This window comes from Mytilus galloprovincialis, chromosome 6 (assembly GCF_965363235.1).
Source record: "Mytilus galloprovincialis chromosome 6, xbMytGall1.hap1.1, whole genome shotgun sequence".
Lineage (NCBI taxonomy): Eukaryota > Metazoa > Mollusca > Bivalvia > Mytilida > Mytilidae > Mytilus > Mytilus galloprovincialis.
The window spans coordinates 10943872-10959811 of NC_134843.1; the positions used below are offsets into that span (position 1 = coordinate 10943872).

At 31.9% G+C, this 15940-nt stretch overlaps 1 protein-coding gene across 1 annotated transcript in view; it reads left to right on the top strand.

Annotated features, from left to right (window-relative positions):
- Window positions 1-140: 140 nt before the first annotated feature.
- LOC143078920 (uncharacterized) overlaps window positions 141-15940 on the top strand; it is a 30880-nt gene continuing 15080 nt past the window's right edge. Inside the window, exons 1-7 of the mRNA XM_076253984.1 lie at window positions 141-279; window positions 7561-7938; window positions 8638-8940; window positions 10582-10875; window positions 11485-11577; window positions 14027-14115; window positions 15141-15275. Coding sequence (XP_076110099.1) covers window positions 234-279; window positions 7561-7938; window positions 8638-8940; window positions 10582-10875; window positions 11485-11577; window positions 14027-14115; window positions 15141-15275 — 1338 coding nt within the window. The 5' untranslated portion in view covers window positions 141-233. The remainder of the gene's footprint in view (window positions 280-7560; window positions 7939-8637; window positions 8941-10581; window positions 10876-11484; window positions 11578-14026; window positions 14116-15140; window positions 15276-15940) is intronic.

Here is a 15940-nt window from a genome sequence, read left to right on the forward strand (position 1 = left end):
GCATTTTAGCAATATATTTGATACATATTGGGGAAAAAAGGTAATATATATAATAGTCAGAGGGAAAAATAGTGCTTTAAGTACAACACTTGACTTCTAAGGAATGTTTGAAGAAACAACTCAATCTCTACACCCCCGTTAACATGGAATATTCCGAACGGAATATTCCCACCTGTGTAAAGCATTTTTGTGACTCGTTGATCTGAGTGAATAAAGAGCTTGAAAGATGCTGAATGATGAAGATGTTGCTATTGAGTTTGTGTTTGTTTCTTGTTCAAGGTAAAACTCGATAACCTTGTATTATTTACGGTAATGCAAAACTCATCTAATATTAAAGATAATCAATATATTGAACTGTTATTTTTTTTATTAAGAAAAATGCAAAAATTATGGCTTTATTTATCTATTATTTTTTATCTTCAATCTGTGTCGTGATGACAGGGTAATATCTCTTGTAAATTATCCTCCCTTGTAAAATGATTATCACCATATGAGACCACATTAGTCCAAATAATTATGACATCTTGAAAGGCTATTATACTTTTTTTCTGTGATGAATTACATCGCTGTAAGGTGTAAAAAAAAAAAGTATAATAGCCTTTCAAGACCTCATAATTATTTGGACTAGGGACCACATATGCAAATTGAGCATTTTTTAATATACATATATGTATATAAAAACATCTTTATAAAGTATGTATATGTTCTGGACCTATGCATACTTTTTCAAAATACTCATACGGTCTGACTGATATAAGGAAGTTGGTCAAGTTTATTAGTATTATATTAGATACAAATGCATATAACAGATGAACATAACTTAACTCTCAAATTAATATAAAAATGTTCAATGGTAATTGAAATAAAAACTTTATATGTTTACTATTTCAAAAAATCACACTAATTAAATCTGTTAATCTCTTGTATTTAGCATGTCGATCAGTTTTACATTAATTGCATTATTATAGGTAAACAGTCCAGACTGTACGCGTACGGTCCAAATACTCATATGGTCCGGAACATATACACATAAACGTTAAAATGTGAAAGAACTTTGAACTGTACCCAATGGCACTTGTTTCTATCCATGGGAAGGTTGACTATCCCTATATGACACTAATTGTTGTATTAATTGTCTTTACCCGTTTGGTGGTTTGATGATGAGCATAATTGTTTTATAGCTTGGAATGAGTAAAACAATGATATTCAAATTTTAAAACAAGAATTTTCACAGATGCCTCTAAATATATTATGTCTCGGATACATCATGGTATAGAAATATAGAGTAAATGGCTGTGTTATAATGTGTCCTTTTAGTTTTTATAAAAGACGGGACGTATCATGGTATACCGTTGTCCGTCCGTCCGTCCTTCTGTCCGTTCGTCGTCCACACTTCGGACAATAACTCAAAAACACTTTCACCAATTTCCATGAAACTTAAGTGAATTGTTTATATCTATTTACGTAAGCTCCCTTTCGTTTTTTTTAAATTTCAGATTTTACGTTTTGGATTTATGGGGCTTTATTCATAAAAAAGGGGGGATTTTCAACACTTCGGACAATAACTCAAAAAAGGCTTTCACCAATGTCCATGAAACTTTGGTGAATTGTTTATATCTATTGATGTAAGCTCCCTTTCAATTTTTATAAATTTCAGATTTTAAGTTTTGGATGAATGGGGCTTTATTCATAAAAAAAAGGGGGATTTTTAACACTTCGGACAATAACTCAAAAAGGCTTTCACCAATGTCCATGAAACTTTGGTGAATTGTTTATATCTATTGATGTAAGCTCCCTTTCAATTTTTATAAATTTCAGATTTTAAGTTTTGGATTTATGGGGCTTTATTCATAAAAAAAGGGGGATTTTTAACACTTCGGACAATAACTCTAAAAGGCTTTCACCAATGTCCATGAAACTTTGGTGAATTGTTTATATCAATTGATGTTACAAATAATACTTAATAAAATCTGATGAAAACATAAAATTTGTAAAATCTTTAGTTCAATTTAAAACATTAAATTTCTTGTAAAAAATAGGTTCCATGAATGTCATACGTTTGTACTATTATTGAATGGTTGCAAGGATGAAAGCACATTAGCAGTCCCTGAGATACTAACTGTTCCTTGAGGCATATATCATTTTATGATAACATTTTTACTATCTAAGCTATAGATAAAAATCAAATACTGTTTTTGCATATAGGATGTTTTACTCTTGTTAAAATTGGTTGCAATTGAAATCACAAATGATATCTTAGCATTGCAGTTTTTTTATAGAGTTTGGTTTCGGTGGAAGGGTTGAGCGCAATAAAAAATGTAATAAAACATAACTAGTCTACAATAGCACATAATAAGTGAACAAGTGACAACATGAAAATCCTAACATGTGACTAAATATTCCTTAAATGTTAAAGGGTGTCATTTTATGAAAAAAATAAGGAAATCAAGTCTCCTAAACATTTATCAATATGATCATCTTGTGAATATTCTAAACAATAAAAAGGTAATAATCATTATCCACCATATTAAGCACCATTTGAACAACTTTTGCATACATCTTTGTATAATTTAGTATGGATTCCTTACTGTGTGCAACAGAATCTAACTATGAGCAATATACCCCAAGAAAATTACCTTCTTTCAAACTACTATAAAATTTGGAAATCAGCCATAGAATTACTAAAACCCATAATCATATATCACTTTCCTTATATTGCATTGAAGACTTCTATGTTATATGCCAATGTTAATGATACTGTATTTGTTTTTTATGCTAAATATTGAAAAGCTGAACTAGGTTTAATCATCAGTGTCTTCTTCACTGTAATCACTGTCCTCATCATCAGAAAAATCCTCATTTTCATTCTCAGAAGAGGCCTCCTCATCATCAATGAAATCTTTATCTTCATCATCAATTAAATCCTTACTTTCATCACCTCAGGGACTAAACTTAACGCTCGCCCGGGCGCCCGAGGCGACCAGATTTTCGGCTGGGCGAATATATTTAGTCATCATGGTCGCCCAGCTGGCGACTGTAAAAAAATTGAAGTAAATCCCATTTGTACCCTTTCCCCCGAAATATTAACAAAGATTGTTCCCAAAAGGAAACCTGTTTGTCTTATCAAAGCGATATAGAAATATAGAGTATTTCCGAAAACCAGTAGGTTATTTCTAATAACTGAACCCAGTCGAATAGCTATGTTTTCAATCCGGAGTCACGATGTTGCATATATATACCTTCTTCTTTCCGCATGTTTTCTTAGTTGTGCTAAATTTTCTACGATAATTTCATTATTGAACAGTGTTTTCTATTTTACTGTTCAATAAGCATCGTGAAAGGGATGTTTTCTTATTGTCCTGCGATTCATTACAAGCCTGTGTTAGACGGTAACTTGTCCCTGAATCGCTTTTTACAAAAATATTTAATAAAAAACGAAATTTAAAATCTCGTAAATAAAAATCCCAATATCTAGTTTGATATCCAATCTTCATTAAAAACTTATTGAAAAATATATTTTGATCAACACCATAGAAAACATTTTCAAGACTACAAGTAGGATTTCACAATAAGGCTTCATTAGAAAAACTGTTTTGTTTCATACCATGAACATACATTTAAAGAAGAATCAAAGAAGTTTGTATTTGAACATATATGAAGACTACTTCATGTTTTACTTCTTGTATGAATGATCCTCTTTACGTGGGAGCACTTAACAAATGTACAAGTTTGTTAACATAAACATCAAAATGATTTGCTTTGCTTCATGGTATGATAATTTGATAAAAAAATTTGACTGGAACCAACATCAAGAACATAATAATTTCTGAATAAGGTTTAAATACAACTAATGTTCTCCAGCTGAGCCTATAGCTAGCAATATTCAAGGTAACTTATACAAAGTATCCTTACAATCCCGGTTATTACGCTAAAGTGCCCTTTCAGAAAACTAGCACCCTTCTGCCCTGAGATTTAAGCTGGAACACTGTTAGTAAGTATATACTAAGTAATTTTCAGTTTTGTTTTATTTTAGTATAAAGATCAGTGGGCTCCTAAAATTTTAAGCGGGCCCCTGAAAAAAATATCTTAGGGGCCCAGCTGGCCCCTAGAGAAAAACAGTTAAGTTTAGTCCCTGCACCTACTTCCTCATTTAGATCATAACTTTCAGTAGAGTCACTTTCACCATCTTCACTTTCCCTGTTATCTTCTTGCTGCTCCTCATTGTCATTGTAGTCTTTTTTGCCATTTTTATACGCCCGTCGTCAATGAAATCCTTACTTTCATCACCTACTTCCTCATTTAGATCATAACTTTCAGTAGAGTCACTTTCACCATCTTCACTTTCCCTGTTATCTTCTTGCTGCTCCTCATTGTCATTGTAGTCTTTTTTGCCATTTTTATACGCCCGTCGTCTTTCAAACAATGGGCGTATCATGCGCTAAAGCACAGCCCTTTATTTTGTTATGTAGAATACATGTGAATTCAGGTCGAACATCACTGTGGGTTTTTTTCTGACCATGCAAGACCCTCATGGTAATTCAAGTTTTGTGATGTGAAAGACAAAGTCACAAGTTAAGTTGGATCTTGGTTTACATGTAGTTGTAAAATCTAATTGGTTGATGATTGTTTTAAAAATTTGGAAATGTATCACTAGACAATATAAGACATGATAAAGATAAGCATATAAATACAGTAAACTTGTATTCAGTTGTTTTATATTAAATACTTCAGTGCAAATCTAAGAAAAAAAAATTCTGGATTATTTTTTATCAGCAATTTTTAAAACAATATAAACATGAAAAATGTACTGTAAAATTTTGGACAAACTTTATTAAAATATATTTTACAACAAGACTGAAATAAAAATCAGGCAAATATTTACATGTACATTGTACAAAATATGTTTACAGGTAAACAGACCTGGATTACCCTCACCCTAGCCAGAACCCTTAATATTATATATATCGCTAATCCAAAAAACCTTTCAATTGCATATTCAGAGCACTAACATTAAAGTACAGTGGTGTTAGGAATTGGTCAGATGATTTTTCCCTCAGGATTATGACACTATACCATTGTATACTGGAGTGGCAGTTTATGAAAGGGATGACAAAATAAAAACAAGTTCAAAATGGCGATTAAGAAAACCGATCTCAACGAAATGACCGAAATTATTTCTGCATAAATAAAAAATCTGACCCAAATCCCAATCTAAGGGGGAGTAGGAGGGGTCCTGATCCCGAAATCCCGGGCTTAAAAACATAAAATCCCGAATTCCCAGCCTTAAAAAAACGAAATCCAGAGGTCCCGAAATTCGAAAGAAAGAATTCCCGGATCCGGAAATGGTCAATCCCGAAATCCCGAGCTTTAAAACGTCTGATCCCAGAGTCCCGATAAAGGTCCCATCCCCCTTCAATCTGTCGTTTAGGACAAATGGATTTCAGAATCGGTCATGTCTGGCATATATGACCATTTCCGGACCCTTGGTATACAGACATGTACATGTATAAAATATTCTGTTTCATTAAGACCTGATTGCTAAAATGTACATATCGGGATATATACAGGGAGAAATTTTATAAGTTTTTTTTAGATATACATTTATAAGATATTATTTCTAATTTAATCAATTAGTGAAAACTATCGATTTAGTTAAAAGTTTCAATAATCCACCAATAACAATAATATCTGATAACCAGAATTTCATTTACAAAGATAAATGATAACCTACAGTAAAAAATAATTAACTGTTTTTATATGATTTTGTCTTATTTTCCCCAAATTGCACAAACAATAGGCGTGATTTTACTTAATTTAGTTCTTATTTGATGGACAGTATTTTGACAACAACAAAACAGATGTCCTAGTTGCATGTCACCTGATTATAATAATTAATGAGTAATGAGTAAACAAATTTAATCTGCAGGTGCAGCATGTAATGTATAGTTACAATGTAACAATAAATAAAACAAATGCACTGTTGACTACATGTATAATCAGAGATGTTTTGGGATCAGAAAGCATACCTAAATCTATTGACACACTTTTCTACCCTAAAACAATTGTAATATCTCCTACAGCTCAATTTAAAGTTTGATGGATAATTACTTAATCTCCAGTGGAAAATAATTTATGCATGTATTTAGGACAAAAAACAACAATTAATGGATTATGCAATAACTGAATAAGTACATGTAGGTAGGAATTACAAGCTTAAGGTAATGTAATATACCCTAAAAGTAATGTTGGGAGTTATTGACCTACATGTAATTATAACTGTCAAGGACTTTGTGGCTAAAACAAGCATTTGTAATGTTTGAGGACATTAACATCATGGTTATTGCCTAAACCATTGAGGAGTAAGGGGACAAAAACAATACCCTTCTAATATTTTGTTTATTCTTGACCAATTTCAATGGGGTTTGATTCAGTCTTGATTTCTATGGGATCTTTTTAATATGCTGAATCTTACCATGTATTTAGATTTGGGATCTCATTTAAAAATTGGTCCACTATGATGTGCAATGGGTTCCAAATTAAATTTTGTTTGATTTCTTAAAAGAAAATGTATAATTAGGGTTCAATCTAACCATGTACAAATGTATTTAGATTTTGAATTTTGGGTTTGATTTCAAATTAGTCAACATTGATGTAAAAGGGTAAAAAAAATAACTTTCTAAATTCAGATGGTATCAAGCTTGAATATTGTGTCCATACTTGCCCTAGCTGTTCATGGATTGACCTCAGTGAAGAGCATGTATTGGTATTGATATCAACATATTATCATGATTATAAAAAGAAATGACGAAGAATACATAATTTATCAGAGAAGAAAATCAATGGAGAATATAACAATGTATTATAAAGACTGTAAGAGGTCCCAGTTGAATTCTTTTACAGGTTTAATTTCCTGCCTGCAATTCAACAGCAATCATAATAATCTATAGGAATACAAATAATCTATGGACTGCATTTTCAGTCATGTAATTTTTCATTGATTTCATAGAAATTCTTTGAATTTTCATCCTTTTATCATGTTGATGTCACAGTCATGTATTTTGCTAAAAAAGTGTTTCAGGCAAATTTTATTTTACTCTACTCTGGGTATATGTTACACTTAAAACATATTCAATATCACATTGTATGTAAATTGCATTTGCACCAGAGAGTTGTTTCAAGGAAAATAGTCTGATATAAACAGTTTAATGCACTTAGGTTTAACATTTAAAAAAAAATAAAAATTAAGGCTCTGCAAAGTAAAACAATGCAAAATTTAAAGCAACAGATTAGCCATTAATTTTTGTACCCCCCTTTTGTTTTTCAAAGGTTTATAACTTGTAAAAAATAATTTTAAAATTCAATATGCTTGCCCTAAAGACATTACTTTTTTTAACTTCCCATACAGGTATATTTTTTCCACTGAAAATAGACTATTTGTATTCATGTACATGTATTACTGCATATTGACTTTTTTTAGTTCTCTAAAACTTGACCAATTTTTGTTTACAACAGTTGTAATGTAATGAATATGATTAATGAGTAAACACATTTTATTTGCAGGTGCAACATGTGACCTTATTAATTCACAAAATGTGAACCAAGCTGCCCTAGTAGGTAAAAATGTTACACTGTCATGTGCTATGAAACAAAATGGCGTGGACATATTGCACAACAATCATCAACCTACAAAATATAATGTAACTTGGAAACACACCCCTGTACACTCTCAGAAATCCATAAATATTCTAGAAGCAGAGATAGACACTCAATCCCATCCTAGACTGGTTCATACAGCTGATGGAAACAAATATTTCACGTCAGCAAAGGATGCATCACTGATAGTGCTAGATATTGACCTCACTGATGCTGGACTGTATACCTGTTTGGTGCAAGGGGATTCACTGTTGAAAAATTCCACTGCAGATTTGTTTGTGTTATGTAAGTTTTAAATTTATAAAAAAAAAATGACAACCACCAAAGAAATTATAAAGATTGACCAACATGAAGATCGCAAATAAAGTTACAATTAGTATTATATCAGGTTACATGAAATTTAATTGAGTTAAGGAAAAAAAACAGAATTAAAAAAAAGAAGGGAAAGACAGTCATGACAGTTGTCACGCATTTCAGGTACAGTCACTTTTCTTACTTATATATTTGTGCATTTAAAATATTGCATTCAAAAAAAGTGGGGGTATACATGTACTGTTAATACCTCTGTCTGTCTGCAGTCTGTTATTCTTCTGTCCCATGAATATTTTTTGTAGCATCTTTCTCAGGAACTACATTTCATGGATTTTTGAAATTTGGTTTCAAGGTTTATATAAGTCAGCTTTACTGTGTGATGTGTTTTATGTTTCATCCCTCAACAGCTTTCTGTTTACCAAACACTTACATCAATTTTCACACGACATCCAACTTTAAAAATTTTGGTCACATTTTTCTCAGGAACAACATTACAAGGATTTTTTAAATTTGGTTTCAGCGTTTATATAAGTCAGCTATACTGTGTGAAGGGTTTTCAGATTCATCACTCAACAATTTCCTGTTTAACGTCAAGTATTTGGGCAAGGGTATCATCAGTGAGCAGAAGCTCACCTGTTTTAACTTAAATTACTATGATTATTTTTTAAACAGTGCCACCACAGTGCCACAACCTAATACCATCCTTCACTTACCATAATGGGGACGTCAACCAGCAAACATTGTTTGATTGTAATGTACATTACCGTGGTAACAAGCCTCCTATAATACTTTGGAAACATGACAAACAGGAACTGAATACTGGCACAGATTACCATAACAACACTTTTGCCATGGCAACCTTATCATTTAAGCCAGATAAAAAGTATGACGGTTATAGATTCCTGTGTTTGGTTGAGTATCCAAGTGCTAAGTTTCTAACAGCATGTCAAACTAAACCACCATTACAGATTTATTGTAAGTTGAACATACATGGGAATTATAATTATACCACTGCTCAAAAATAGGCAGTTAGTGTGGGTCTATTCAAATTTTCGTCAAATTTTTTACAAAAATTACAAATCAGAGCTCCTAGAAATCTTCATATGAGCATACTGTGTTAAGCTTTTTCATATTAATCACTTATCATTTTCCTGTTTACCAAATACTTATTTGTGTATATATATTCTTACACATCATGCAAGTAATGCCATTTAATGGCCATATATGGAATTATTAGCATCATTTTTCTCAGGGACTTCCTGATATTTTTAATCAAATTTCATCTGAGTATGATATATATAATTGTTTGGGCATCACACAACTTTTTATTTTGGGAAACATACTTATAGTAAGACATATCTTCGTCTTCCGAATACAGGAGTAGACTCCTAGGTAGGAGTGTAAAACTTCTCGGAACTTGTGTGCTATGTACATATGGACTTAATTTAAAATTGATATGACAAAGAAAAATTGTTAACCATTACATATATACATTATGTATACAGTGGCTTTGTAGTTTAATAAGTTGTTGTTGATCCTTCAAATGTTAGAATGAATATGCCACTTTTGAAGGATTCCAGGGTGTCAGACATACCTATTGCTTCAGGTAGTGAGTTCCAGTCCGAAATAGTGCGAGGATAAAATGAAAATGTATATCTTTATTTGTTGATATTTGCCTAAATTTATGTTTCCCCCTAGTACGTCTATAAGATATTGTTAAATTGTCCTTAGGAATTTCAACTAACCCCAAATTTATTTTATATAGCATAGTTAATCTAGCTTTTTTATTATGCCCCACCTACGATAGTAGAAGGGCATTATGTTTTCTGGTCTGTGCCTCCGTTCGTCCGTGCGTCCGTTCGCTTCAGGTTAAAGTTTTTGGTCAAGGTAGTTTTTGATGAAGTTGAAGTCCAATCAACTTGAAACTTACATGACTTAGTACACATGTTCCCCATGATATGATCTTTCTTATTTTAATGCCAAATTATAGTTTTGACCCCAATTTCATGGTCCACTGAACATAGAAAATGATAGTGCGAAGTTCAGGTTAAAGTTTTTGGTCAAGGTAGTTTTTGATGAAGTTAAAGTTACATCAACTTGAAACTTAGTACACATGTTCCCTATGATATGATCTTTCTAATTTTAATTCCAAATTAAAGTTTTGACCCCAATTTCACAGTCCGCTGAACATAGAAAATGATAGTGCGAGTGGGGCATCCGTGTACTATGAACACATTCTTGTTCCTTCTTATTTCTAACTTTCCCATTCCAAAGATTTAATTAAGTGGGAAACTGTCTTTATAATCATTGAAGACAAACCTGGCTGCCTTACGATGTACCTGCTCAACCTGAGTGATGTGTTGCTTTTTGTACGGATCCCAGACAGGGGAAGAGTATTTGACGACTGGACGGACAAGTGATATGTATGTGATTACGGTGTATCATTAGTCAGCTGGCAGTTAAACTTATGTGTATTGCCTACTGTTGGGTTCACTTGGTTATATTTTATGTCATTTTTAATGTATCTACTGAGATAGCCCCTAATCTTTTGTAATCTGCTAAAAGAAATAAAAAAAATTAACAAATATTTATTTTATCATGTTTATTCAATTTTAGTTCCTGTACATTTAAACAAAATGATAATAAAACCTCAAGCCGATGAATATGTTTATAATTCTGGAAAAAGCATAAACCTGGACTGTCAAGCAAGTGGAAATCCCCATCCTAAATATAGATGGACATTTAAACCCAAGGGAGATAACTCAGCAGAAACTATTTTGGCTACGGAACCAAGATACACAATAACTGTTGCAGACAAGAAAAATGAAGGAACATACAACTGTACAGTGACAAACAACATTAATGGAACCTTGTTTATTGATACTCAGACAAAATACATCAAAATAAATGGTAAGATATTCTGTTTTTACATTTTGTAATAATAGAAATTTGTGGTATATCATGCATATACATGTAGCTGTAGTGTAATAACATTAACGGTACCAATTTTCTTGCACCAGATGCGCATTTCGACAATACATGTCTCTTCAGTGATGCTCTTGGCCAAAATAAGTAAAATCCAAAGCTTATATAAAAGATGAAGAATTATAATCCAAAAGTTCCAAAACGTATAGCCAAATTTAGATGGTATAGTTTTAAACAATATCTACAGAATACTTATTATTGATGTTTTTTTATCATTATTTATAAAATATATGTCATGCATATGCTTAGCAGGGTTCCGACCAAAATAGTAGCAGCTGAATAGGGCCACTTAGATTTTTGACTACTGAACGTGAAGCAAGCCTAGCTGCTATCTAGGTCTAATTAGCAGCTATGCTAGCTACATGTCCAGTAGTCAAAAATCTACATAGCCCTATTTAGCTGCTACCATATTGAATGTAACCCTGGTTACTGTGTGAAATGTTCTACATCTTGTGGTTTAAGGTGTTACATATTTACTTTATAACAAATATTTTATTTCAGTATAAATTGCATGAATCTGTTTTATTTTTGTAGATGAAAATAGTTCTGATGGAGAATACAGATTTGTTATTATACAGTCAAGTCAAGAAGACAACACTACCCCAAATCCAACAACTTCAGCTGGTGGTTAGTTTTATCTTGTATACTCTAGGCCAACTCATCTTTCAGTAGATTTATATAAGAACAACATTTTTACTGCAAATGTGTCAAGCCTGATTTTTTTCCTCGTTAGAATACAGTACATTCAGAAATTATTGCGTGCTATAATTATTACGATTTTGTCATTTTGGACTGAGTTGCAATTTTTAATTTTTTGTGATATTGAGAATAATTCTGTTTTATCCATTAAAAAAAAATGCAAGTTCAAACTATTGCAATTATAACCCTGTCGCAATTTTAGTAATAATAAAAACATTGCAATAATTTCTGAATTAGGCCAATTAAAATTAATTCATAGATTTTCATCCCCGCCCGCCCCTCTGAAATCTTCCCGCCCCGATTTTTTTTATTTTTGAAAAATTACGATTTCCGGATTTTGTTCATTTCCGTTACCGGTAACCGTCGATAATTTCGTTTCATGTAAAACTTCCTGTTTCAAATTTCGGTTTTCGTATTACTTAGAGTATTCATATTGAGAAGGGCGTGAAATATACGAGTTACGAGTAATACGCTGTGTCCAATAACGCAAATCGCCGTATGTCACAAATGACACAAATGTTTGTGAGTAAAACATTGAATTTATTTTATTTATACAACGACTTTGTGTCAAGAAATTTGGACTGTGAATGAAATCCAAAAGCGTAAGAATCGTGGAACACATTTGACTGGAAAAAAGAAATTGACACAAGCATGAACTTTTTAGATTGGTGACCGTATATTGAGTTCAGAAAATCGACAAACATACGCATTTTTAATTTATTAATTTATAGCAAGCTCTTAGATTTAGATTTAGCCATGCCTTTCGTTTTTTGTATAAAAAAACAGTAAACATCCTCTGTCCCAATACCCACGATAGAGTCATTAAAAAACTTTATGTTCTACATTGTAATTATATTTGCATCTTGCATATTTAGGACCAACCCTATTATTTCAACACTGTTTGAGTTTTAATTTTATTCTGTACTTGTTGTACTCGTGTTGCATACCAATGCATTTGCTTCATTTTATTAGGACAACAAAACATTGCTTAGAAAGCAAAATACAGTTGATGTAGGTAGTCCAACTGAAGAGAGCGCTATTTCTCCACATTTCTGCTGTTTACTATAAAATAGGTTTCTAAAGTGGCAATTACATGTAGAACAGTGGTTGCCAATCAGAGATATATATTAACGAATTTGAAAAAAGCAGCAGCACCATATGGAGTATATGTGTTTCAATTGAAACGTTACTCTAGAGCTAGCTCAAAGTACGTTGATTTTGTTGAATGAGGAATACTGCTTTCTCAAAAGTTGCTAAGACAGGGCTATGAATCAATCAAATTAAGGTCATCACTCAAGCAATTTTATGGTCGCCATCATGAGCTGATTGGCCATTATGACAAACATATATCAGTGATATTCTTCCTCAGTCATAACCACCTTCCACCATTACAGAACTGAACCAAGAAATAACATGACGGGTGCCGTATACGGTGCAGGAAATGCTTACCCTTCCTGAGCACCTGATTTCACTCCTGGTTTTTAATGGAGTTCGTGTTGTTTCCTACTTATTATTTGTAACTGTTGATGTAAATGTCTTTTGGTTTTATGAGTCTTTGGTTACTCCTTGGTTTTGATTATTATTGTCTTATACACGATTCCTTATGGATGTATTTAGATGATATAAGCTTATTATTACACTTGCATATATGAATAACACGTGACAAGAAGGTTTCATATGAAATAAAATTTAAAAAATAAAATCCTCCCACCCGCCCCATTTTTTTCAAAATTTTGGATGAAAATCTACTAATTAGTTTTAGTTGGCCTTATCAGTACATTGAAGTAATGTTTACTTGTTCTTGTATTTTTATAAGTAAATTTCTATGATTTTACTTTTCTTTTAAAAGTTTGAATTACCCCCCCTTAATCTTCTCTACTAATTCTATTAATTGTTTTACAATCACTTAAATCGTCAAGTTTAAGGAGGTTGTACAAGACCAATTGAATAAGTATTACCCCTGACTGATTTCAGGTTATGAGGGTGATATACAAAACATTTTCATCTAAGAAAATGTTATTTTAGATTTATAGTACATTTATATACAAATTTATTTACCTAAATGATGAACCCTAGTACTTCAGTCAGTGTTTTATTATACTCACAAGATCCAAAAACAGTACATGAAGGGTGGCATACATTTTAAATAAGTTAAAATTAATATAAAACACCAAAGAAATCTGAATCATATCTTTTTTTCTGCTATCACTATAGCATTAGCTTTGGAACATTTATATGTTCATTATACAAAAAAAGATGTACCGGTTATATGGACGCCAATGAGTCAACATGTACACACCAACAGAAACCAAAGGATGTATAAAGTTATGGTGCTGTCAATTATAATTTGATGAATTTCTTCTTTGTGTTTTTTTAGTATCACCATATGCCATTGGTGCAGTTATATGTGCAGTATTGGCTGTGATTTTAATCCTGGTGTTTGTTATCCTGGGATTGAAGTTCAGAGTAAGTATATCAGTGTTCTAGCTACAAAGTTTGAAAACAGGGCGCAGCGCCCAACCTTTTTGATTGATGCCTAAGCCAGTTTTTCTGGCACCCTATCTGTTTTATCGCAAAATTCCTTTTTCTCAGCATTTTTTTTCCCTTTGAAATACTGGCAAATTCGTAATTCTTTTTTCAATGACATTTACGCATAAAATTGCCCTTTTTCTGACTAGCACCGTGCCCTATTTTAAATCCTGGCTAGAACACTGTATATTGTACAGTTTTGTGGTCAAGATTGACATTTGTCTATTTCTACATAAATTTGTCTTTTTGATACACCTAGTAAAAGAGTCAAGTGTAGGCTTTTGTCAATACTTGGTGTCCATTATCTATTATTAGTCTTCTATCTAAATCTGTTTCAAAAATCTTTTCATCTGAAAACTTCTTCTTCATCATTCTTTCTGTCAGAGCTCTTCTGTGGGTTTTATTTATCCTAAAACCAAAATAGTTGCTACTGCTTAAAATGGGACAGGTTGGTAAAATGTATACAAAAATCTGAAGAAAAAAAAGGATAAATGACGAGAACAAAACTAAAGAATAAACAAAACATACCCCACCAAAATTAAAGGATGAAACTTAGGTGCTGTGGAAGAGTAATTAGTTCCTGCTTCACTATTGACACTGATTTTATTGTTGTAAGTGACTAATGATTTCTTTGAGGAAATGAAAAAAATGTGGTTCCATTTATAGATTTAGGTCTCGACCCTAGCTGCCTTCAACTTGACCTTTACTGTTACAAAAATCTAAAAATTGGACATAGATTTGTACTTTAAAAATTTGAAAAGCATGGGAAAGACTAATTGCTACAAAACAATGGTTATATATTCCTTCAAACATGACTATACGAATTGTGTATAACTTTTATGAAAATTAACTGTTTAAACTTTTTGTGTATCTTACAACACATAAACAATATATGTTGTTGTTTTGTGTTGTCATATATATATATTTAATGACAGTACTAACAGTTGTATGATCTTCTCTAGGATCAATGCTTTCTGATGCAGATGAGGGACAAACGAACTCATACAAGATTGACCCGAGATCATGACGAGAACATGGATGACCAGGAAATAGAATTATTAGATGAAAGCGTCCAGTCCAGTGTTCGTACTGATGAAGTGAGATATATATTTTAACAGGATTTATAAAACTCTGAAATCATTTATTTTCGTTGGTACCAACTTTCCTGGATCTGAGAAAACTTGCCTTTTCATGGATATTTAGTTATGTTGTTGTGGCAAAGTCTGCATATATTCTTTTAGAATTTTGCAATTCGTTGAACATTTAAATTTGTGGTTCCCCTGTATTAATGAAATCCACAAAAAAATTAGTATTCAACGAATATTAATGAATACACATTATTACAGATGGAAATTAGGATGTATCAACACATAATCTATTTATTATAGGGCTCAATTAGAATTAATATTTGTGTATATAAATCTTTGAAATTTTGTGTGACTTAAATAACATGCAATACAATCTTTTAATTTAAGTCTTCACTTTACATTCAAATTATGGAAGTCCTGCTGTGAATGTGTACTTATTTTAGATGAGTCATTGAGTCCTAAACTCCTGAATGTTAAATTAGATTAACCATTTTCAAATTAGGTCTTAGCTGTATCATAATTCTAATTTCTATTACAAAGAAATTGAAATTTGAAATCCTAATGTTTGTTTTACCACACTTTCTTTCCAGTAATACACTTGAAAGATGAGTTCAAACTTTTTTTCTCTTGATTTTGATTTTTCCACAGCTTTGGACTGACCATAGCTAAAAAAT